A 26,705-nucleotide genomic window follows, 5' to 3' on the forward strand; every position below is an offset into this window, starting at 1 on the left:
ACTTTGCATAGTCTCAGCTTGCTTGGTCAGTTTTATTGCCTGTACTAATGTGGTAGGAGCCAACTCATTGGAAAAGGCCCTGATGCTGGGAAAGACTGAGGGCAGGAGGAGTAGGGGGTGGCAGAGGATGAGATGGCTGGATGGCATCACCGACTGAATGCACATGAGTTTGAGCAAACTCAGGGAGATCGTGAAGGACAGGGAAGCCTGTCGTGCTGCAGTCCACAGTGTCACAGAGAGTCAGACATGGCTTAGGGACTGAACAACTAATGCGGTAAAGTTAAACAATGAAATAGGATTGAGAAGGGTCTCTGGAAATGCCAGGTGGCATAAAGGAACTGCTTGAAGTTACAGATTATAATTTTTGAATGAGAACAATTATAGTTACCATTTTCTTCTCCAGCTCCATTGAACTGGAGGGGTATAGGTAGAGAGTTGAATTTTTTTTTTTTTTTAGTAGAGAGTTGCATTTTAACAGGTTTTGTTTGAGAGTTGGGAAGTGGAGGTGGCAAGGGAGTTGAAGGTAAATGAATGGAGTAATTATAATAATAATTGACTCTGGGATTTAAGCTGAATAAAGAGAAAGAGAATATCCAGTAGTGGACAGGGTAGTAGCATTGGTGGATTGAAGGGTTTTCAAGATGTTGAAGGATTGCTGGAGTCTAAGGGGGAGTGTTCTGAAAAGAGGAGTGGTGGAAAGAAAGTAGGATGAGGAAATTGAGATTAAGAAGGGGTTTCAGTAATTAGTGTTGACAGGTTCAAAAGTATGACCATGTAAGTGAGAAACTGAGCTAGGAGAAGACCATTGGAGAAAAGGTAGTATGAGTGTATTTAAGGGTCATCAACCTGAATGTTGAAATCACTAGGAATTATGATGGAGTGGTGTCTGAGAGAGTGATGGTGAATTAGGAGCTAAAAATAAGATAATAGAGGGAAGTAGTGATTTGGAGGCTGCAAAAACTTATAGTAAATTGAAGTATTTGGTGGTATAGTCTCATGACCATACAAGCTGAACCCCAATGAAAATAGTGCTAATGGGCCCAAGGCAGAAAATGGTAGATAGTTGTGAGTGTTTAAGGAAGTGGGGGTCAGGGGAATGTCTTCCTATGAACAGGAAGAGTTCTGGGGTTTCCCTTGGTATTTGCTGGAATCCTGCTGATAGAGGTGAAGAGTGCTGCAGAATGATTCTCTTGACCCCTGTCATGATGGACCAGAGGAAGTGATTTTGTGGAACATTAAGGACTCCCTTGATTCCAGCCAAATGCAGCCTATTAGGAATGAGATAGGGGCAGGGCAATCTTACTTTAGAATCCAGGCTACCTTTTTACTGGGGAGTAGTAGCCTGCTATATGGATGGTTGTTCTGCTGGCTTCCTGTCAACTCCTGCTGATATTAGCTTATTGATGGTATGGTATTATACCAGTACTTGCCTGACTTCTGATCATGTGGAGGAGTGGTAGGGAAGAGATTGACTCTAATATTAATCACCTGTATTTACGATGTCACAAATACATACATGTGTATATATATGTATATGTTTGCATATATAAATCAACTATGTATTTTATCAAGTAGATGAGATACCCAGTAGTTACTTGATTACCTTAATCCTAATGGTCACATGCCTAGCATCAGTACCAGTATATTGATGATACAGAGTGCCAATGTGCTTAGTATTCAACATTATTAATATCTGGAAGATATAGTTTATTGGGATACTATATAATAGGGAATGCTGACTGTATATAAATCAGACATATATATTGTTTGTTGACTTCCCTTATCATTGCATTAAAAATGATGTTGCAGTTGTTTAAGATAGGGATATTTTTGTTCCATTCCTCAGTTTTGTAAGATGTTTAGTTAAATGCTATACACATATAATTTGTTTATGTGTTGGCGAGGAAATTTTCTCTTCTAGAAGTACTTTGTAGCAGCTCTTTTATGCCTGTGTAGGAGGAGATTCAAAATACCTTTTATGGTATGCTTTGAATGAAAGGTAAATCCTAATATCTGTCATGATTATGATATTTGGCATTTCTTAAATTTGAATAAGATCAGGCATATCAACTGATTTCACTTTATTTTGAAGTGTTAGTTAAACTGAATTATATATGAAAACAAAAAATGTTGTTTTGACATACTTGTTTTGTGGGGGACTTATAACTAGATTCCTAATGAACCACAGCTTTTTGGTTTCTAAAACTGAAAATCTTGATTTAGTAAATTCTCTTAAAAAACTGTTTGAAAAATGATAATAGCACTTATTTCTCTAGACATGCAAAATGTTTAATCTGACTCTTGTAGAGTCTATGTAGGTATCAGTCTTCGACTTAACCATATGACTGATTTTTTGGGGGGCAAAAGTTGTATCTTGGGATAAATGAAAACTAGTTTAAGATGAAAATATGCAGGAAATAGTGGTAAATACTAATACTGCTAAACATTTGCTGATATGCTGGGCCAAAATTATTTTGATATTGACTGTGACAGGAAAACTGCTAAATTCCAGTGCAGCTCAGATATAGAATGAGTTTTTCTATTCTCCTTAACAAAACTTTTTACTGTGTATAAGGTGATGCTGCCTGCAGTACCAGATAGTCCCAAATTAAACGACAAAAGGCACTGAAACCCCATTTCTCACTACTGTAACAGTTTAATGTGAATATTCATCATCGGTCAGCTTTTTTTCAAGAAGTGACTCAGGAATCTAGGCTGCTTTAGTTGGTGCCAATTTTACCCTTGCCGTTCTCAGTTTGTCTATTTCCAGCCATTCAGATTCGCCTGCGGTGCAGGAGACACAGGTTCGATCCCTGGGTTGGGAAGGTCCCCTTGAAAAAGAAATGGCTACCCACTCCAGTATTCTTGTCTGGGAAATCCCAGGGACGGAGGAGCCTGGTGGGCTACAGTCCATAGGGTCACAAGAAGAGTCAGACACAACTTAATGATTAAACCACCACCTATGGGGTGATACTTTCAGGAACTTTGAATATCCTGTTATGGTACATTTTGACCTAATGGCTTTGGTACCCCTTAATGCCAAGTTGCTCAGTCGTGTCCAACTCTTTGCAACCCCATGGACTGTAGCCTGCCAGGCTCCTCTGTCCCTGGCACTTCCTGGGCAAGAATACGGAGTGGGTTGCCATGCCTTCCTCCAGGGGATCTTCCTGACCCAGGGGTCAAACCCAGGTCTCCTTCATCTCCTGTATTAGCAGCCAGATTCTTTACCACTGGTGCCACCTGGGAGGGGGTGGTCCTTGCCCATATCAGCTTATGCAAATGGAGTTATAAAATGGTAAATTTTTAAGTCTCTCATTTCTTCCACATTTATTGGTTGGAATTTTACAGCTGTTGCAGTCTTGACTTCTGGTAAAAACTAAAGTTTAAATCAGAGCTACTGTGTCAGTGTAGGTAGGTTGGGTAGGCATAACCTCTGCCTCCTACCAGCCAGTTTAGATTTATATTGTAATATTTAATTAGTATTTCTGATGGAATAGGTCACTAGTGTCCACTTTAGGTTCTAGATTTACTTAGGAAAGTGTTTTTTAATTATAATTCTGTATATTATAACTATAGCTACTTATAGATGTTTTAGTGCTTCCCCTCTCACCCATGTCTTGGTATTTTATTTTGACAGTTCTCTTAATTATGGCTACTAGATAGAGTTATAAAATATGTTCATGAACTAAGGCAAACCTTAACAAGGGAGAAGTATGTGAACTGAGAGAGTGAAATAAACTTTTAAATGACTACACTAAATTGAACAGCTATCTGTAAATAGAAACAATTCAGTTAAAGCAAAATTAATCACTGTTTAATTAGAAAAGGAAAACAAATGATAATAAAATAGTTATTGCTTTGTAAAGCATTCACTTGAATTATACATTGAAGAAGTTTAAACTCAATCTGTTTTTACCACGCCATGTAGCATGTTTCTAGATTACTTTCCTTTAAGGCTAGTTGGTATTCATTGAAGGAATTCAAACAAATAAATATTATATTAGCCTAACTAGTTCAGATTGAAGTAGTTTTATATATTCACAGAATAGGAGATTTAATGTGCTTGAAGGGAAAGTTATAAATTACAAAATGAAGTAAATTGCAGTCTTAAAATGCTCTATATGTCTGAAGTGGGCAACATTTGGAAATTTAAACCCAGAATAAAGAACGATTATTGGTCTTTTTTAGAACTCACAAATCAGTCATATGAAAAAAACCTAGAGACCCGTGATGTTGAAGGAGAACTTTGGAACCTGCCAAACTTTTTAAAAAAGGAAATTTACTTATTTATTTGGCTATGCCAGGTTTTAGTTGTGTCATGTGGGATCTTTGGTTGCAGCATGTGAACTCTTAGTTGTGGGTTCTAATTCCCTGACCAGGAATCGAACCCGGACCTCCTGCGTTGGGAGCATGGATTCTTAACCAGTGGACCACCAGGGAAGTCCTTACTTGTCATATTTTAAAATTAGAATACCTAGCATAATGCCTTTCCCATTGGTGCTCAATAAGCATTTATGGCTTTCATGAATTATGACACATACATTTTTGTTTATAAGATAATTGGTACTATCTTAACATGTGACAGTAATAGCATTTCTTCTTTGTGTTTTAGAGTATCCCCATAAATATGGTCCACAGGGTGGTTGTGCAGATCATTCAGTGTTTGAAAGGATGAGGAAGTACCAGATGACTGGTGTAGAAGAAGTAACACAGGTAAGATTTTAATACAAGTTTGTGTTTAAGAAATGAAAGTGAAGTTGTGTGTGGTTCTGCATTTAAGATGTATGTTCTAGGATTTATAAAATATTTATACTATTGTCAGGAAATACTTATATTTCTTAATTCTCAAAGAGGCCAAATAACTTGCTTATAATAAAAAAATACGATCCTGAGATTTGAATACAGTCTGCTTGACCCCCAAATCATAACATGTCCAAAATATTCTCTTTAACATGATTTATCATAAAATTAAAAGTATTCAATCTGAACATGTGTTTCGTATAAATGTCAGTGTTTGTATTAGTATGAAAATTAGAGTGACCAACTTCCCCAGGTTTGCTTGGGACATCTTCATTTTACCATTGGAAATCATGTGTCTAAGCAAACTCAGATGGTTAGTTACCCTAATAAAAATCACAGTGCTTTTAACATTTGAATTGTAAGTTTTTCTGCTGTTGACTATTGACCTTTGATTCTTTTTTTATTTTATTTATAGGTGATAGTTTTGTAGTTATTTAAAACATGAGTTTAAAATTTTTAAAGTTTTGTTTTTATAGTAAAAACATTTATCATGTATTTTGAACATCCTTTCTAAAAGTAGTAGGGTAGATTAACATTTCTTGAGTCACAAATGCAAATTTGTATGTTTCTTAATCTGCAAAATGGCATAAGATTATACCATTTCAAATGGGTCTTTCAAGTCTAAGTGAGATTTTATTCTTATATTCACTGAACAATTTTCTATTGATCTCCCATATACTGGAATATCTGTGGCAGCTTCTGGGAATATGTGGAAATTAAGATGAAGGCTTATCCTCAGAAAGTTTATGGTTTAATTGAAGACACAGAAAAATTGAAGGTAGTAAGAAATTGAGAATTAAGTTAAGAGTTAATGCGTGTGGGTGGTATTCTACCCACAAAAAGACTAGTTAACCTAGCCTCGAAAGTGTTTGAGGACAATAATCAGAAACTAAAAGAATAAGCAAAAGTTAGATTGACCATGAAGAGATGGAAAGAGAAGGAACAGTGAATACAAGGCCAGAGAGATAGCAGTACCAGTAAAGAATTCTTAGCTTCAGGCTAGGGGTGAAAAACTAGAGACTTGGAGATTAATTAGAAGCTGTTGCAATTATTCAGTTGAGAAATGATAGTCACTTGTATAGGTGTTGGCAATGTGGATAGACAGGATGAAACTATAGATTGCTAGGTATAATAGAGTTTATCAGTGGCTAGATATAACATTAATATACAAAAGAAGGTTATATATATTTTTTATATCAGCAGTAGACCACCAAAAATGTAATGCAAGAGTGGACATCATTAAAAATAGTGTCAAGAATATCATGTATCAAAGAGTAAATGTAACAAAGAAAGACCTATATAAGGAAAATTGTAAAACTTTATAAGAAATGTTACAGGTGACTGATTTTATTATAGAGAGATATACTGTATTAATGGAACTGATACCTAATAGAAAAATATTAATTTTCCTCATATTGATTTCTTGATTCAATGCAATTCCATGTCAATTACAACATGATTATTCATAGCACTTGATGGATTTAAAATGTTTCAAGAAAAAGTGAAGGCTAAGAAGAAATAAGTCCCATCTAAAGATAGTGAACAAGAAAAAGATTTACCCTGGAAGATATTAAAACTTACTAAAGTAACTGAGAGAGTACTTTTAGTTAGCATAGGGATGAACAGATTGACCAGAGGGGTAAAATTAATTGCTCAGGAACAGATCCATACAGATATGAAACTTTGTTATGTGGTAGAGATAAACTCTCAAAGGAAAAATAGAGACTGTTGAACAAATGGAGCCCCCCAAAAATATTTATCCATTTGGAGAAAAAATGAAGTTGTATCTTTACCTCATATAATATTTAAAACAAAACTCGGTAAGTACCACATGTCTAAAACAAAAACTTTGAAACTCTTAGTAGAACAGTAGGTGGAAATTTCCCTTTCCAGCTATGCTAAAGTAACTGGCATCCAACTAGCCATTCTGCAAAAAACAACTGGAAAAACAAAAACAAAAAAAAAAAGTCCCAATTATTTTCAAATATTGGCCAACAGGCAATGCAGGATTGACATCCCTGAGAGAGGAGAAATAAATATCTCTGATTTCTATGACTTTTTGACTGGAGGCAAAATTTCAGGAATGGCACAATGAAGGGCACTTCAAGAAGAGTATGAAATGCATAGCACTCTTGCAGAATTGAAGAGATAGGTTAAGGTTCAGAAAGGCTGACGAATCTGGATTTATGGACATAGTACCTGGGAGAAGGAGTGAGCTAGGCTGACAAAAAGCTGTAGATATCTGCACAGTGGTCATCTTGAATCTTAGCTGGATTCCAGCCTATGCACACACAGGGTGAGATTCTATGAGAAAACTACCCGAGAAAGAAAAACTACTGAGAAATCTATGAACTAAATAACTATCAAAAATTGTACTTGGTAGAGGTCCCAGCCCACCCTTGGAATAGGCTAATCTCACCCTAGTCTAAAGGACTACTCCAGACCTGTTCTAACTAAGCTGAAAAACCAAGCTTCAGAAAGATCAAAGTGCTTTTCAAGTAAATTAGCTGCCTATCTTCTCACTGGAGAAGGGAATGGCAAACCATTTCAGTATTCTTGCCTTGAGAACCCCATGAACAGTGTGAAAAGGCAAAAAGATAGGACCCTGAAAGATGAACTCCCCAGATTGTTAGGTGCCCAATATGTTACTGGAGATCAGTGGAGAAATAACTCCAGAAAAAATGAAGAGACAGACCCAAAGCAAAAACAACACCCATTTGTGGATGTGACTGGTGATAGACGCAAACTCCAGTGCTGTAAAGAGCAATATTGCATAGGAACCCGGAATGTTAGGTCCATGAATCAAGGCAAATTGGAAATGGTCAAACAGGAGATGGCAAAAGTAAACGTAGACATTTTAGGAATCAGCGAATTCAAATGGACTGGAGTGGGTGAATTTAACTCAGATGACCATCATATCTACTACTGGGGGCAAGAATCTCTTCGAAGAAATGGAGTAGCCATCATAGTCAACAAAAGAGTCTGAAATGCAGTACTTGGATGAAATCTCAAAAATGACAGAATGATCTCTGTTCATTTCTAAGGCAAACCATTCAATATCACGGTAATCCAAGTCTGTGCCATGACCAGTAATGCTGAAGAAGCCAAACGGTTCTATGAAGATGTACAAGACCTTGTAGAACTAACACCCAAAAAAGATGTCCTTTTCATTATAGGGGACTGGAGTGCAAAAGTAGGAAGGCAAGCAACACCTGAAGTAACAGGCAAATTTGGCCTTGGAGTACAGAATGAAGCAGGGCAAAGGCTAATAAAGAGTTTTGCTAAGAGAACGCACTGGTCATAGCAAATACCCTCTTCCAAGAACACAAGAGAAGACTCTACACATGGACATCACCAGATGGTCAATACCAAAATCAGACTGATTATATTCTTTGCAGCCAAAGATGGAGAAGCTCTATACAGTCAGCAAAAACTAGACCAGGAGCTGACTGTGGCTCAGAGCATGAACTCCTTATTGCCAAATTCAGACTTACATTGAAGAAAGGAGGGAAAACCACTAGACCATTCAGGTATGACCTAAATCAAATCCCTTATGATTATTCAGTGGGAGTGAGATATAGATTCAAGGGGTTAGATCTGATAGACAGAGTGCCTGAAGAACTATGGATGGAGGTTCATGACATTGTACTAGAGACAGGGAGCAAGACCATCCCCAAGAAAAAGACATGTATAAAAGCAAAATAGCTGTCTGAGGAGGCCTTACAAATAGCTGTGAAAAGAAGAGAAGTGGAAAGCAAAGGAGAAAAGGAAAGATAAACCCATTTGAATGTAGAGTTCCAAAGAATAGCAAGGAGAGATGAGAAAGCCTTCCTAAGTGATCAGTGTAAAGAAACAGAGGAAAATAATAGAATGGGAAAGACTAACTTTCTCTTCAAGAAAGTTAGAGATACCAAGGGAACATTTCATGCAAAGATGGGCTCAATAAAGGACAGAAATGGTATGGATCTAACAGAAGCAGAAGATATTAACAAGAGGTGGCAAGAATACACAGAAGAACTGTACAAAAAAGATCTTCATGACCCAGATAATCACGAAGGTGTGACCACTCACCTAGAGCCAGACATCCTGGAATGTGAAGTCAAGTGGGCCTTAGGAAGCATCACTACAAACGAAGCTAGTGGAGGTGATGGAATTCCAGTTGAGCTATTTTAAATCCTAAAAGATGATGCTGTGAAAGTGCTGCACTCAATATGCCAACAAATCTGGAAAACTCAGCAGTGGCCACAGGGCTGGAAAAGGTCAGTTTTCTTTCCAGTCCCTAAGAAAGGCAATGCCACAGAATGTTCAAACTACCGCACAAATCATTCATCTCACAGGATAGTAAAGTAATGCTCAAAATTCTCCAAGCCAGACTTCAGCAGTACATGAAGCATGAACTTCCAGATGTTCAAGCTGGTTTTAGAAAAGGCAGAGGAACCAGAGATCAAATTGCCAACATCTGCTGGATCATCGAAAAAGCAAGAGAGTTCCAGAAAAACATCTATTTCTGCTTTATTGACTATGCCAAAGCCTTTGACTGTGTGGATCACCACAAACTGTGGAAAATTCTGAAAGAGATGGGAATCCAAGACCACCTGATCTGCCTCTTGAGAAATCTGTATGCAGGTCAAGAAGCAACAGTTAGAACTGGACATGGAACAACAGACTGGTTCCAAATTGGGAAAGGAATACATCAAGGCTGTATGTTGTCACCGTGCTTATTTAACTTATATGCAGAGTACATCATGAGAAATGCTGGGCTGGATGAAGCACAAGCTAGAATCAAGAGAAATATCAATAACCTCAGATATGCAGATGACACCAACCTTATGGCAGAAAGTGAAGAAAAACTAAAGAGCCTCTTGATGAAAGTGAAAGAGGAGAGTGAAAAAGTTGGCTTAAAACTCAACATTCAGAAAAGTAAGATCATGGCAATCGGTCCCATCACTTCATGGCAAATAGATGGGGAAACAATGGAAACAGTGAACGACTTTATTTTTTGGGCTCCAAAATCACTGCAGATGGTGACTGCACCCATGAAATTAAAAGACTCTTACTCTTTGGAAGCAAAGCTGTGACCACCGTAGAGAGCATATTTAAAAGCAGAGACATTACTTTGCCAACAAAGGTCTGTGTAGCCAAAGCTATGGTTTTTCCAGTAGTCATGTTTGGATGTGAGAGTTGGACTATAAAGAACGCTGAGTGCCAAAGAATTGATGCTTTTGGACTGAGGTGTTAGAGAAGAATCTTGAAGAGTCCCTTGGATTGCAAGTATATCCAACCAGTCAATCATAGAGGAAATCAGTCCTGGGTGTTCATCAGAAAGACTGATGTTGAAGCTGAAACTCCAATACTTTGGCTACCTGATGCAAAGAATTAACTCATTGGAGAAGACCCTGATGCTGGCAAAGGTTGAAGATGGAAGGAGAAGGGGACGACAGAGGATGATATGGTTGGATGGCACCACGGACTCAGTGGACATGAGTTTGAGTAAACTCCGGGAGTTGGTGATGGACAGGGAGACCTGGGTTGCTGCAGTCTATGGGGTTGCACAGCGTCAGACACAACTGAGAGACTGAACTGAATTGAGCTGATTATAACTAAGCTCAATAGTGCTTGTTAAAAAAGGACACTGAATGTAGATACTCAGTGATATAACATTCAGAATGTAAGACGTTTAGAAAACATTGCTGGATGACAAGAAGCTCAAGAAGTTGAAATATATGATCCATGATCAGGACAAAAAATACAACCAGACAGAAACAGACTGGAAATTACAGGCATTAGCATACAAGGACTTTAAAGCAACTATTACTAATATATTCAAAAATTACTGATAACAAAGAGAAGAGAAGAGTGATTATAATGAAAGAATCAGGTATAATCCCCTAGTGAGGATTTAGCTAGTAATCAACGAATAGATTTTCAAAGTTATGTGGAAATATAAAGGACCCACAGCCTAAACAATTTTCAAGAAAGAACAAAAGCCAGAGGACTTATACTACCTGAATTTGAGACTTAACTATAAAGCTGCAGTCATCAAGATGGTATCATCCTGACCTCAGGATAGATTTATTACAGGTTATGGAACAAAATAGAGTCCATATCCATATGGTCTGTTAAATTTCACAAAAGTCCCAAAGTAATTTAAAGGACAGAAGAATGGTCTGACAAATGAAAGTAAAAGTGAAAGTCACTCAGTTGTATTCGACTCTTTGCAATCCCATGGACTATACAGTCCATGAAAATCTCCACGCAAGAATACTGGAGTGGGTATTCTTTCCGTTCTCCAGGGGATCTTGCCAACCCAGGGGTCAAACCCAGGTCTCCTTCATTGCAGGCGGATTTTTTTACCAACTGGGCAACAAAGGAAGCCCAATAATACTAGAGTGGGTAGCCTTTCCCTTCTCCAGCAGATCTTCCGGACCCATGAATCAAATCGGTTATCTCCTTCATTGCAGGTGGATTCTTCACCTACTGAGCTATCAGAGAAGGTCTGACAAATAGTACTGTAAAAAAAAAAAAAGAACCTCAACTTACACTGTTATGGGCTGTGTGCTCAGTCGCTTCAGTCGTGTCTGACTCTTTGTGACCCTGTGGACTGTAGGCCACCAGGCTCCCCTGTCCATGGGATTCTCCAGGCAAGAATACTGGAGTGGGTTGCTGTGCCCTCCTTCAGGAGATCTTACCAACCCGGGAATTGAACTCGTATCTGCCTACGTCTCCTGCATTGCGGGTGGATTCTTTACCCACTGAGCCACCTGGGAAGCTTGTTTATACCATTACACCATATACAAAATTGATGATAAATCTGCATAAAGCTATAACATAAACTTCTAGATTAAAACGTAGAAATTTTGTGCCTTTGGAATAGAAAACATTTTCTTAGGATACAAAAATAGCCCCCCCCCACCCCCCTCCCCGCCCAAAATCGCAAGTTTGACTTTGTTAAATTAATAACTTCTCAAAAGATAGAGTTAAGAAAATGTAAAAAGAAGCCACTGACTGTGAGCAAAATGTCAACAGTATGTATATCTAACAGAAGGCCTCTCCAGAATATAATAAGAACTCTTAAAGTCAAAGTGAATGTCATGTCCGATTCTTTGCGACCACATGGACTATTCAGTCCATGAAATTCTTTAGGCCAGAATACTGGAGTGGGTAGCCTTTCCCTTCTCCAGGGGATCTTCCCAACCCAGGGATCGAACCCAGGTCTCTTGCATTGCAGGCGGATTCTTTACCATCTGAGCAACAGGGGAAGCCCAAGAACTCAAAAAGAAATACACAAACCTCAATTAAAAAATGGGCAAAGGCATTTGGAAAGACACTTGACAAAAGAAGATATTAAAAAATATTTTGTATTTTGAGATAGGGAAACTCTTTAATAAGGCATGAAATCGTTGACTACTGAAAAATTGGTATATTTCACTATATGAAAATTAAGAGTGAAGGACACCTTACAGTGAAGACAGTTATGAACTCTGAGTCAATGTTAACAATACATGACATTGACAAAGAATTGTTTTCAAAAATAGAGAAGTAGTCCTCCTGCTTAGAACAACTAATAGAAACCAACCTGATCTCAAAATTTGAATATTTAAAAAAATGTGTTTATGTTTATTTATATATGTATCTACATATGTGTTTGTTTATTTCAAGGCATTAGAGAAATAACAGGACTTTGAAGAAGTGTGGGCCAGATCTTAGGGGGAGAAAAAGGACTCTTAGGAAAGTGACCCTGACACTTCAGGCTACCTTTTCTCTAGCTATATCTTCCAGTTCCTGAGTAGGTTCTTGAGGCTAAAGATAAAAGTACTGTTTAGGGACTTCATGTTGAGATTGTGAATGAAAGAAGGGCTGCTCTCTAGAAGTAAAAGTGAATCAGAAAGTGTTCTACCTTCCCTCAAAGGGATTAGAGTTTTTCACCACATCTTCTTAATCTCTGACTGAATTAAGGTAATGGAGGATTACTAATGCACCTAGCCTCATTGCTTGCCGAAAGTGAAAATATTAATAGATCTTGAGAAAGATATCATTACTTGAAGCCTCAGATTATGTCTATGATTTTCCATGTACATTGTCCAGCACTCAGTTCAAAATAATCAGCATATTAACAAATGAGACAACATGGTAGAAGAATGAGAGGGAAAAAATTATTTACCAAACATTAGTCATTCAAGATTAAATGACAGGGTTTCTCTTGGTGGTCCAGTGGTTAAGACACTGCAGGGAGGAAGGTGTTGATCCCTGGTCAAAGATTGCTCATGCCTCATGGTATGGCACGACCAAAAAATAAGAAATAGAAATTTAAAAAGAAAGATAAATGACAGATGTATACCCTCAAAAATGTATAGATGAGGTGTCAGACATGTTAACAACCTAAAGGTATCTGAATAATGAAATGATCAGACTTAGATACAGACTTTATAGTATGTTCAAGTACATAAAGACAAAATTAAAAATTTCAGCAGAAAATTGGAAGTGAACTGAAGAACCTAATGGAAATTCTAGAACTGAAAAATATAATAACAGAAACTAAGAATTTGATGAACTTAGACCTGGATAGTATGTCATAAGAAAAAAATAAACCGCTTAGAAACAAATGGGTAGAAAATACAGAAATGAGTTTAAGAGACATAGTGATACATCAGAAAGTTTTAAAGTATGTAATTGATATCTCAGAAGGAGAAAAAATGAGAGTGAAATAGAGACAGATAGTGGCTGAGAATTTTCCACATATGGCAGAGAATATCAAACAACAAATTTAGTAAACCCTGTTATTAGTGCAGGAAAAATCTTTCATGAAGAAAATTATAGTTTACACAGTATTAGAAAAGTCTAAAGACCAAAAGATATACTCTTAAAAACAACCAGTTAAAAAGTCCAGTCACCTTCAAAGAAGCAGCAGTAAAAATGACAGCTCATTTCTCATTGGAAACAGTTGAAACCAGAAGACAGTGGAATGTGCTGAAACAATAACTGCCATCCTAGAATGATGTACTGAGTGAAAATAGGTAAAAGTACAGTGAAGACAGTAACTAAGAGAACACACATGGAGTTGTCAAGGGAGAAGGAAATTATAAAATGTGAGTGTAAATTTGGAATCGTGGCTTAAAATTTAAGTTAAACTCTCTATTACTGTCATTATAGTTCACTTAACATGGTGCTTTTAGATGTCAGCAAATATTTAAATCTTTAGATTCAATAACAGTGTTACTTCTTTAAACAAATACTTAGAGTGTCTACCATTTGCCTGTTAAGTGTATGTTGCAGCTAGCAGTATAGTAAGAAGCAAACACAGAGATAGTTTCTTCTTTCCAGAACTCATATGCTAGTGGTTGAAGTAATGGTGGTGGACTGGGGACAGAAAATAAATAACCACATGATTAACTGTGATGGACATGGGTCCATGGTTCTGTGAGGTGTAAAATGGGTGATTTAACTAACCTTTGCTAAGTCTGAAGAAAGAAGTTATCTAGATCAGGGAAGGCAGCATCACCATGTGCAAAATACTGTGATGGGATACAGATGATGTGTTGCAGGATTGGAAAGAAGCTCTGTTTAGCTGTAGCAGAGAGAGCTAGAGTTGGGTAGTGTTGTAAGGTTTCTCTGTGAAGTAATGTGGAATGGGACAAAACTGGACAGGTAAACAGAGTCTGTAGTGTTGACTAGGTGGTGCTTATAAAGGGTTTATGATTTTATTCTTAGAGTGATAGGAAGTCATTGAAATACAAATGCAGATGGGTAATATTTTCAAAATCATATTTTGAAAAGATTGCAGTATGAAGATCAGATTGAAGGTCAGCCATGGATAGAGACGGATTCCCATCACTCTTATTGCAGTACTGTAGGTAGTAAGTGATGGTGGCTTGGGCTAATGTGATGGACTAGAGGTAATGTGGGTAGATGCCCTAAGTACTTAGATGCTAAATTTGACACCGCTGGGTGATAGATTGGTAGAGGAAGATATCAAAGTGTTATAGACTACTGTAAGACTTGCTTTATATACACACACACATGATTGCATATTAAATGGTATGTTTTGAAAATGTTTCAAAGTTAAAGAATTGTTTGAATAAATAAATCATCTATACAGTAGAATGTTATGAGACTGGAAGTGGTGTTTAGGAATTTTTAACAGTGTGAGGAAATAACCTATGGTCTTACATAATAAAGTAGAAAATGAAGTTGTTTAAAATGTATATCATTAATTATATAAATTATGATAGTGAAACATGCTAATGATCAGAAATAACTCTTTTGACATATAGACACCTCAAGAAGAACATGCTATTAATGGTCCAAAACTCCTGAGGAAAAAACGTACAACTGTAGCTGAAAAAAATACCTGTCAGCTTTATATTCAGACTGATCATCTGTTCTTTAAATATTACGGGACACGAGAAGCTGTGATCGCCCAGGTATCTATAATTTTGCTACTACTTTAGTTTTGATATTCTCATATTGTTTCATTATACCTGTATTTTCCTCTAAAAGTTAAAGTTAGTGCATATCTCATTTTGGAAGAGTGATGAGTATGTATTTTCAGTTGTGATGTGATAAAATATGTAAGATAAGAACTTAAATAACTGAAAGACCAGTTAGGATATTTTAGTGTCGTTCAAAAGAGAGATTTAAGAAAATGATTTCATGAAGAAGATGATGGCACTGGAGCTTAGCTTTGAAAAGAGGGTCAGATTATCATTTGTGGTCTTAAAGGAGAGAAAGGTAGAAGAATCCTAGTGAGCGTATTTAATTTCTAGTCTGTATTCTCATTATACTTAACACTCTGTGTGCTCTGTGCTTCGTTGCTCAGTTGTGTCTGCCTTTTTGTGACCTCATGGACTGCAGCCCGCCAGGCTGCTCTGTCTGTGGGGATTCTCCAGGCAAGTATACTGGAGAGGGTTGCCTTGCCCTCCTTGGGGGGATCTTCCCCACCCAGGGATAGAACCCAGGTCCTCCCACATTGCAGACAGATTCTTTACTGTCTGAGCCACCAGAGAAGCCCACTCTATAAGTTACACTATTATCTGCATTTGTATCTTTTCAACCCTTCAGTTTAGTTCAATTCAGTCACTCAGTCATGTCTGACTCTCTGCGACCCCATGAACCGCAGCACGCCAGGCCTCCCTGTCCATCACCAACACCCGGAGTTTACCCAAACCCATATCCATTGAGTTGGTGATGCCATCCAACCATCTCATCCTCTGTCATCCCCTTCTCCTCCTGCCCTCAATCTTTCCCAGCATCAGGGTCTTTTCAAATGACTCAGCTCTTCTTATCAGGTGGCCAAAGTATTGGAGTTTCAGCTTCAACATCAGTCCTTCCAATGAACATTCAGGACTGATTTCCTTTAGGATGGACTGGTTGGATCTCCTTGCAGTCCAAGGGACTCTCAAGAGTCTTCTCCAACACCACGTTTCAGAAGCATCAATTCTTCAGTGCTCAGCTTTCATTATAGTCCAACTCTCACTCTACTGGAAAAACCCTTATTAAAGTATAAATTTTTTGGAGATACTCTTCAAAATATCCTTCATTTTGAAGGTATCCATTGAGTTTGATGAATGCATTTTGAGTCCAAGGATTTGAGACTGAGATGGTGGAGGTGTCATTAGTACAAATGGTGAACTTGTTTTGTTGGTGGTAATGAACTTACTTTTAGACATGTTTTAAAAACCCATGTATATGATTGTCCCTTTAGGGTATTGAAAATACAAAATTGGAGCATGGGAGAGGTTAGCCTTGAGCTTTCTGCATGGAATTTAAGGGTTTAAGAGATAGTTAAAACAAGGAAAGAGAATGAAAAGGAGAGAATAAAATATAAAGGGAAGGAACTGGGAGATAAAATCTCTTTATAGTGAATAGATTGAAGAGAAATTATGGGCTAAAATGTAATAGTTAAAAGAGGTAGGAGATAAAGTAGAATCAACCAAGGAATAAGAAAAGTTTCAAATTAAATGCATAGCCAGTAGTGTCGTATTTGGAGATATCAAAGAGAATGACTTCAATGTGTTAATTAACTTGATGGGAGGGATCCTTTCCCAGTGTGTATGTTTGGCAAATTGTCATGATATACACTTTAAATATCTTACATTTAATTTGTTGATTATACCTCAGTGAAAAAGACCCTGATGCTGTGAAAGATTGAAGGCAGGAGGAGAAGGGGACAACAGAAGATGAGATGGTTGGATGGTATCACTGATTAAATGGACATGAGTTTGAGCAAGCTTCAGGAGATAGTGAAGGACAGGGAAGCTTGGCATTGGATGGTTGGATGGCATCACCAACTCAGTGGACACGTGTTTGAGCAATATCTGGGAGTTGGTGATGGACAGGGAAGCCTGGTGTGCTGCAGTCCATGGGGTCACAAAGAGTCGGACATGACTGAGCGACTGAACTGCCTGACTGAACTGAACGCTGAAAAATGAGAGAATGATTATAAATATTAGTTGATTTAATTATCAGAAGATTGTTGATGTGTTTTAAGCAAACTTTCAGTAAAGTTGTGAGGGTGAAAACATTGTGAACAATAAGGAATTGGTTGGCAGGAACAGTTAGGGTTTTAAGAGACATGAAAAACCAGAAATATGGTGGCTTAAGAATAATATGGAATATTTGAGTGAAAGGGGGACACACGAGCAGTTGGTCAGAAGAGGAAAATGATCCAGTAGAGAAGCAGTGTAAGATATGAAAAAGAAAAATTGATGTAAGACAATGTTCTTGAAGATCCAGTAAGGATTGGGGTTAAGAATATAAGAAAGTTACTCCATAAGGAAGAGTTACCATTTGAGGAAGATAGAAATGGATAAAGATATAAAAATTTGAAGGTTAAAAGAGCAGAAACTCAAGATGAACTCTTAGTAAACTAAGATATTTAATTAGTCATCTGTGGAGAAATGTTTGAACCGCCAGTGTTCAGGGTGGAGAAAGAACCAAGAATTGGATAAGGGATCACTAAGCCAAGCTGAGTGTAGGTAGCACAGATTTATAAGGGACTTTATCAGCAGTGTTATGATGTTCTTTATCAATGTGTGGCAAACTGGGCTCCTTTTAAAATTGTTAATGCTTCTACTTGGCTGTTCTATGTTTATATAATTTATTTGAAAGTAGTTTTGAAACTATATATGCATGTATATTTTCACATAAGTGGTAGCAGGAATGCTTTTTGTAAATGAAGATGGGAAGGTTCATATAAAGTGATTTAGAAGCCAGAGAGTTAAGTTGGGAGTCAGCTAGGTAAAAAGAGGATCTTTTCTGTGTTCTGTCACTCTGCTTGTCTCTCTCAATTTTAGCAAAATCTGAATGTATATTATTTATATTTGTATTACTTCCTTCCCTTTCTCCCCCCTCTAAAATAAATCTCTATAAGTTTTTTGGGACCTTCTCAGTTTTGTTTACCACTATACCTCCAGCACCTAAAACAGCCTTTGTTGTTACTTAGTTGCCAAGTCATCTTAAATGCTTTTTGGACCCCATGGGCTGTAGCCTGCCTGGCTCCTCCCGCCATGGGATTTCCCAGGCAAGAATACTGGAATGTGTTGCCATTTCCTTCTCCAGGGGATCTTCCCAACCTAGGAATCAAATCTGTCTCCTGCATTGGCAAGCGGGTTCTTTACCCACTGAGTCACCAGGGAAGCCCAGTACCTACTACCTAGTAAGTGGTGGACAAAACTTACAGAATGTGTACCAGTGCAGCAGTGGAAAGACTGTGTCAGAGAATGACTGAGTATCCTGATACTAACAGGGAGATATTCACAGAATATGTTTGAATTGAGTCTAAGGAGTAAAACCCTAGGTATAAGGCAGCAGCATGTGAAAAAGCATGGAAGTATGACATTGCAGGATGAATTGAGGAAACAAAGTTTCATATGACCGAGGCAAGAGTGCATGTTTGGTTTTGGCCAGAGAAAAGTCTGGAGAGTCTTCAGTTTCTCTTCTCAGTTCCAGCTCACTCATCTTTTTCATCCTTTGATCTAGTATATGATATTGACATTTTAAAATTTGAATGTGGTAGAATATGAATAATTCTTGATTTGGAAAATGGAAATTCACAGTATTTTTCACGTTTCAACATTGCCCCTAAAATGTTTTTCTTTTTTTAAAATATCAATAGATATCCAGTCATGTTAAAGCAATTGATACCATTTACCAGACAACAGACTTCTCTGGAATCCGTAACATCAGTTTCATGGTGAAACGCATAAGAGTAAGTAAGGAATTTCAATAGTTAACATCAAAAAGAGAAACAATAAGGATCATGTTTACAAAATGAAAATGCTTGCCTTTTATTTCATTTTTATGCATTAAATAGTTTAAATTGTATTTACTGATACAGGTTATCTTTACTCTTGGGTTGTATATACACACAGAGTGGATACCTGGACCTAATGACTTAAGAATGAAATCTATAGAGCTTTAATCTGGACTGTAGAAGAAGTATGGTAGAAAGTACTGTTTTCTGTTTGTCTGATTAACATGCTAGTTATAAAGCGCTCTGGTAACTAGAGACTTGGTACTTGACATTTCCCCAGTTTCTGTAGTTTCTGTGGATTTCCCTTATAGAGTATACTTTAGAGTGTGTCCCATTGATGCTCCAGTGGAGGGAAGGATAGATACAGTGGTTAAGTAAAGTTGGAAGTTGGAGAAACACTTAATTCTATTTCCTCTTGAAATTTAACAGTGCACACTAATGCATTCCAGGTTTTGAGAAATCCTTTGGGAAAGAAATCCATACATTTCTAAGCTCATTTAGCCTTTTTTGTATTAACATCATCTGAGACGCCAAAGAATTGCAGTACACGTTTTGAGAAATGCTGATTCTTAGTTTTCATATTATAAATTGTTAATAAGTAAATACTCAATTATTAACAAAATAGGAGTTTCAAACATTTTCTAAATATGAATTCTTTCAAAGTATATAGCTTTTAAGAATCTGAGTTTATAAGCTAGATAACCCATGTTTTAAAAGTACCATTTTACAAAAGTACTTTCCACAGAACTTCTTTATTTTTAACAAAAATTGTAATTTTTTTTAAAATTATATATTTATTTATTTTTGGCCTCACTATGCAGCTTGCAGGATCTTAGTTCCCCAACCAGGGATTGAACCCTAGCCCTCTCAGTGAAAGCACTGAGTCTTGACCACTGGATCTCCAGGGAACTTCCCATAGAGAATTCTTTATATTTCTTAAAATATGATTGACTAGACTATAGTTTTAGTATACATGTGTAATATATTTTTAAAAATAACTGGAAGTGGTCTTTACTTTTAAAAGTGACATGATTAAATACTACATTGAGTTGTCTTGAGGTGAAATAATATGGTTTATAGACAGATAAAGAACTGTAATCAGTTGCTTTTGTGTATTTTGAGAGTGATATAAACATCTAAATGAGCAAATAAAAGTGATAAGTGGTATAAGTATTACTGTTTAGTAGACAGAGGAATAAAGTGCAAAGTAGTGAAAAACAGAGAACACCCTAAGAAGTTTTAGTAAGGTACATTTTTTTGAGTAAAATAATTTGCATTATGAAGAAACACATGTACATAAAAGGGTAATGTGGCAGTTGGTTCGTTCTTTTTCCGGCCTTTAGTCAAGATTAAAACTTTAGTTTAAAATCTCATCAGTTGAAGTTTGTGACCCATTAAATAATTTGAAATTTATATTTTGTAAGCATATATTTAAATATTCATCATCCCATTTTTAATATAGGTAACTAAAATTTAGATGCAGTTTTTATTTATAACCAATATTATAGAAGTATCAGAATTTCATTTCTGTGTTTTGTGGGGAGAAGCAATATGTAGCATGTCTCTAAGCATGGGCTACTTACAACACATAGTGTTCTTGTTTTGGGATTTGTGTGTGTGTGTTATATGACCATAACTAATTGTTTTTGATTAATTGTTAATGGATAAACCAGATGTTCTCATACCTGTCCTTGGGCAGTTAACCTCAAGGGGTTTCTGCCACCCTGTTTGTAAACCCCTTGGTTTTACTGAAAGATGTGGATCATAAAAAGACCTGTAGTTTTCATTTTATTGACTGTAATAGCCTTACCTTATCACTGATATTTTCAGTAGACTGAGATTTGCCTTCTAAGCAGTGTTTATTCTCATATATATTCCTTTTTATTCTCTGTCAACAGTCTTATATGTAATTCTCTTACTTAGAGAAAACCAAATTGTTCTAGGACTTCAAAAGATAGGCAGAGGTCTCTGAAAAGAAGTAATGACTCATAAATAAAAGCTTTTGTTTTGGTGAAGTTTGGTATCAGAATGGATTATTCTTCACATTGTGTAAGAGAAACCTGCCCCAAGAGTATAGTAGTAAAATGTTTGAAGGAAACATTCTGGAGGAATTCAGCTTGAAATAGAGAAACAAATGGGCAAAGAAAAAAAATTTCTTACATTCAGGGAAAAAAATTGAACTTGAAGCTAGTTGGGCTTGACTCATGATTTTCTAGGCAAGTAGAACCAGGAATATGATCTGTCTGCTGAATTGACAGTCTTGGATTTAATATCTATTTTATGTTCTGCTAATTAGGTGAAAAATAGGGTTTTATATCCTTTACTTATCACCATATGTAGGAGATCAGCACTAAGGGAGACTGATCAGATGATTAAATTTGAGAAACTGTACTTCCTTATTAGAAATTTTGAAAGCAGAACTTGTTTTTTCATCCCAAGTGTTCAGGAAAGGGGTGAATATTTGCTCAGAAATGTAACCTACTCAGTTTTAATTCCCCTACCTTGTCTTTCCATTTTTCTTTCTTTTTGGTGTCTATGATCAGCTATAGGGTGGAGGAAGTGGGAGTAACTGTAGAAGCATTAATTTAGCCCCAACTTCCTTGGGCCCCAAGTATATTGTCCAACTTGGTCAAATTTTTCTAAATCTTCAGTTATCCTCATGGCTACTTAAAAAAAAAAATTGACTAAGTAGTGGATACTACTTCCACTAAAGCTCTGCTGACATTAGCTGCTTATTAAAATCATTGTTTTGTGGATTTTAGATCAATACAACTGCTGATGAGAAGGACCCTACAAATCCATTCCGTTTTCCAAATATTGGTGTAGAGAAGTTTCTGGAGCTGAATTCTGAGCAGAATCATGATGACTACTGTTTGGCCTACGTTTTCACAGATCGAGATTTTGATGATGGTGTCCTTGGTCTGGCGTGGGTTGGAGCACCTTCAGGTAGTTTATCTAAATATGTCTTGACTTACTACTTGAAATGAAAAGCAGTTTCATGATGGATTGAATTTTACAGAGTATAGGAGAAAGTGATGCCCATGCAGTATTTTCATTTGTACAGCTCAAGTTAGGTAAGATTCATAAGCATAATGTAAATGGAAAAATAGATGAAGCAGCTTTTTATTTTGAAATGAATTACATGAGTACTAACAGGGAGATATCCTGACATTTGGTGTCGTACATTCAGTGACTGAAATAAATAATTTTATGGGGAAAAGTGGTACTTATTTCTGAAACTGAAAAGCAGAATGTTAATTGTTCCGCAAAAGTTAATGTAATTAATTAATGGGGTGGGGGTTGGGGAGAGGTTCTTAGAGTCAACAAGGGAAAATTATCTTCTTGCTTTTGTTCTGGAGTGAGATAAAATGGAGAGAAATCCTGCTCAAGAACAGCAGGTGGGAAGAAAAAGAAAGACTACCTTTACTATCATTATTTTATTTCTAGCCTTTATTTTAACAAAACTCAAGTGTTGCCTGAAAAGAGATGTGAGCAGGAGACCCCAGGACCCATAACTCCACTGGCTTGACTGCATGGACCCACATTCTGCTGGTGTCTACCTTAGCCATGAAAGCCACTATCATTGAGAAAGCTGGAATAGGATAATCTCCTTTCTACTGCAGTACAGTGGGGATCTGTCATTTACAGTATAATAGATTCAGTAGCCTAGTTTAGAGAAATACAAATTTATTAAGTGAAAGATAAGTAGAAAGAATCCCCAACTCTTTGAATATAAATTTGCCATATAGAATTTGATCAGTAGTCTGTCATCTTCTGAGCTGTAAACAGCAATTTCTCCTTCTGATATATATTTTTAAAAGAATCAACTTCAACTTTATATGGAGTAAGACAGGCTTTTCTATTATTTATTTATTCTTTGATTAATTCTTTGATAAATTCTTTGATTTGTTATACATATTTTAACATCTTTAGTACTATAGTTTTGCTCTTATATATTTTGCTCTTTTTTTAAAACCAGCAGTGAATATCCTTTTTACAGGTTCCAAAGCTTTTGTTTCTCTGCCACATTTCTCTGCTGTCATTAAAATACATGTTTATGTCATAGGCTGCATGTATCATATAGTACAGTATTTTTGGATATTTGTCCTTAAGAGTGATCTGTGCCGATTTTGTGTTACTTGCATTGTCAGCAGACTGTACATCTCACTCTTTCCTGTGATGTGATAATTCACATATTTTATAACTTGTATATGCTGAAATTTTTTTTTCCCTGCTTGGGAAAAAGATTAGTTGGATAATTTTTTCATAAAGTTTATAATCCTTTATCCTTATTCATCAGTAAATACTATAGAAACTCAAGGATTCATTTGGTTTTTCTTTATATGTTGTGGTTAATATAGTGGTTCTTTAACTGTGCTCCATGGACTAGCAGTATCCATATGACCTGGGAACTTGTTAGGAATGTAAATTTATGGGCCTCACTTAGGTCTACTGTCTCAGAAACTCCAGGTGGTGTGGAGCCCATCAGTCTTTATCTGAAGAAGCCCTCCAGGTGATTCTGATGCATTCTAAAGTTAGAAAACCAACATATTAATATTTTTGCTCACAAAATGTCTCCTGGGCAAATGATTAGATGATCTCAGACTAAAAACTTCCTGCCATTTTCTATTTTCAACTCCAGACTGTTGTTCATTAAGAATGTAGTGGTTCTGAGAGAGCTTGGTCAAATTTTTCTGAATAGTCAGATATCTGCATGTCTACTTAAAAAAAAAAGACTATATATTTAGAACAGTTTTAAATTTATACAGAAATTGAGCTGATAGTATAGAGTGTTATCCCCCCTACCTTTCTATTTTATAACAGCTTACATTAGTATGATACATTTGTTACACTTAATGAACCAGTATTGGTACATTATTGTTAACTAAAATCATCCCTTAGTTTATTCAGATTTCTTATTCAGATCCTTTTCCCATTCCAGGATCTTGTCCAGGATACAACCATACATTTAATTGTCATTTTTCTTTAGTCTCCTCCTAGCTGTGATGATTTTTCAGACTTTTCTAATTTTTTATAACCTTGACAGTTTTGAGGCGTATTGGTCAGGGATATTGTTGGATGCCCCTCTGTCATAAGTCTGTTTGATGTTTTTCTCATGATTGAACTAGGGTTTGGGGGACAGTTAGTTTTTCTGTCTAGTTTGTGATGTCTGGACCACTTACTTTATGAAGTACTGTTTATTTTATTAAAGTGACAGTAGGCAGAGTTCTGGTTTGAGAATGCTAGGCCACATTACTTGTATTTTTGTTGTTGTTCTTCGTCTGATGCCTTCTTCTTTTACTCTGTGTTAAACCCCCAACTCTAGCTCTCACAAGCCTTTTCCTAGAAGCTTCTGGAGGAACAGCTAGGCAGGGACGGAAGAATGGGGCCAGAGTGGGAAAGAGAAGGGCTCTTTGTTCTTTTGACACAACTTTTTCTAAAATAGGATACCTGCCCTGACAGCTTTCTTCTTCATTTCCCTTTGCCCTTAGACTACCTGAACTGAGTTTATTTGGTTTGCATTTTACTTGTTTTTATAAGCAACTTTATGTATTTGCTCTTACTAATTAATTCAGTTCCCTTGTGATGTATAGGTGTTATTTTCTCCATTATACAGACGAGGAAAGTTGGATTACAACCCAGTACCACAAAGAACCTAGAATCTGGACCTTTTGACGCCACGTTTTGTGCATTTGGTAGTTATTTTACTCGGTATTATTATAATATAACAGCCTACCTTTATCTCTCTAAGACATTTCCAAGAAGAAGTTGAAATGTTTCCTGAATCTAAGTAGAGATGGAATCTGTTTCCTTCTTAAGAGAGAGGAGTCATGTGTGTGTGCCAAGTCACATCAGTCATGTCTGACTAGAATTTAGGCATCGTTTTGGGTAATTGTCATGAGATAAAAAGAAGAGTTCTGGATTGGGAGCTAGTGTACTGGGTCCTTGTCTGTTCTGTCCCTGTAAATTCAGGTAAATCATGTTATTTCAGCTTGTTTATTTTTCATTGTAATTTCTTCTGTCTTTGCCCTTCCTTTGTGATTTAATGTTTCTGTATGCAGATCTTAGTAATGCTAGTTTTAGACTGATTTTTTGCAATAGTATTTTATAGCTGATCTGTTCAGCTTGTGGTCTGTTGCTTGTCTTAACCTTTTTCATTTTTATTTGACCTAATTAATTTCTATTGTATTATTTAGCTTAATTTCATTTAATTCTGCAGCTCTTTCACTATTCAAATATATAGTAGTGAAAAGAATTTTGTTGTGATACTGTTGTGTTAATTTTTACAGGATAGTTACTCAAATTACTAGCTGTAGTCTTCTTCATTGACTCAGTTAATGTGGAAAAAACAATGAGAGTTGAAACATTCCAATAATGTTTCTTGTGTTTTAGTCTTTTTTTATGCTACTTTTTATTTGTTCTCTTAAAATTTTTTATTGTGGTTGGGTTCTGCCCTCAGTTTCCTTTCAGTGAGAAAAACAGTTCCTCCTGCCCTGACTCCATAATAAGTAGAAACAGCTGGTAAACTGGGCTAACTTGGAGGCTTCCATGTGGAATCATACAGGACCTAGAAGGGAGCTCTAGAAAGGGAGGAGTCTGGTCTCCGAAACGAAGTTAGTCTTGAATAGGAAACTGGAAAGATTAAACTTCTCTTTTTATAAGCAAAGTTTTGTGTTAAGCAGGTAGTAAGTAGTCTTTTATTTAGAGACTGAAATGTCAGTCCCTTCACAAAGTAAATTCTTTATATTAGATAGCCCTTTGTTGTACTTCATTTGCTACACTCTTCTAACATGATTTTTGAGGGGGTCGTCTTTGTTTTATTAAGGCATATTCTGCTCACCTGTTACCCACCTTACTGTTATCAGTTAACCCAGTGAACATAGTCTCAGTTTGCCAGGTGACTGAAGAAGGCTGACTGTGGAATTCATCTGCAGAGCCAATCCTGAACCATTGAGTATTCCTCTGACCATTTGTGAAGAACATTTTGAGGGACATTTCATTTGGTAGAGATCTTCTTTTCTGTTTTTCTTTTTTAGAACCTGTCTGGCAGTATACTAACTTCTGCTTCAGAATTACTGCTCAGATTAGTGTTGAATGGTCAGCATGCTACTATTGTTGTAGATGTTTAGGCTTGCTCACACCAAAACTGTATTTATGGATTCTTTCAAGGTATTAAACTTACCCTTGTAGGTTTTATAATTTTTTTTCTTTTGGGGAATTGTTCTAACAAGTTTAGGACTGATATTCTGTGACTAGCCCTCAGACTATCTTGTAGATAGAAAAATGTTTCTGTTTCTTTGTTGGTCTTTGAGTTATCCATTCATCATTGTTATTCATAATTTGTATTTTTCAGTGATGACTGTGTAGTAAACTTTTAAATTTACAGTGTAAAGCAATTACTGAAATTGAGTTATAACTTAGCTGTAGGTATTTCTAACATCATTAATTCAGTTTCTGGCATATCTAAAATTGTTGTAGTATTTAAAAAGTTAAATCACAACTAATAAAGTTAGACATAGTATTGTATTTCTTTCTGTGTAACTGAGTTATTCCAACATATGCTGTTAGTGTGTAAAAATAGCAAACTTTCCAGATAAGCAATAGTTATTGAAACCAAAAGCAGTTAAGTATATTAAACTAGATGTGAATTAAA

At 36.5% G+C, this 26,705-nt stretch overlaps 1 protein-coding gene across 1 annotated transcript in view; it reads left to right on the plus strand.

Moving 5' to 3' along the window:
• ADAM10 (ADAM metallopeptidase domain 10) overlaps nucleotides 1-26,705 on the plus strand; it is a 142,054-nt gene that overhangs the window by 82,496 nt on the left and 32,853 nt on the right. Inside the window, exons 5-8 of the mRNA XM_043471836.1 lie at nucleotides 4,613-4,713; nucleotides 15,072-15,221; nucleotides 18,914-19,006; nucleotides 21,814-21,997. Of these exons, the coding sequence (XP_043327771.1) occupies nucleotides 4,613-4,713; nucleotides 15,072-15,221; nucleotides 18,914-19,006; nucleotides 21,814-21,997 (528 nt within the window). The remainder of the gene's footprint in view (nucleotides 1-4,612; nucleotides 4,714-15,071; nucleotides 15,222-18,913; nucleotides 19,007-21,813; nucleotides 21,998-26,705) is intronic.

Source organism: Cervus canadensis, chromosome 6 (genome assembly GCF_019320065.1).
Source record: "Cervus canadensis isolate Bull #8, Minnesota chromosome 6, ASM1932006v1, whole genome shotgun sequence".
Taxonomy (NCBI): Eukaryota; Metazoa; Chordata; class Mammalia; order Artiodactyla; family Cervidae; genus Cervus; species Cervus canadensis.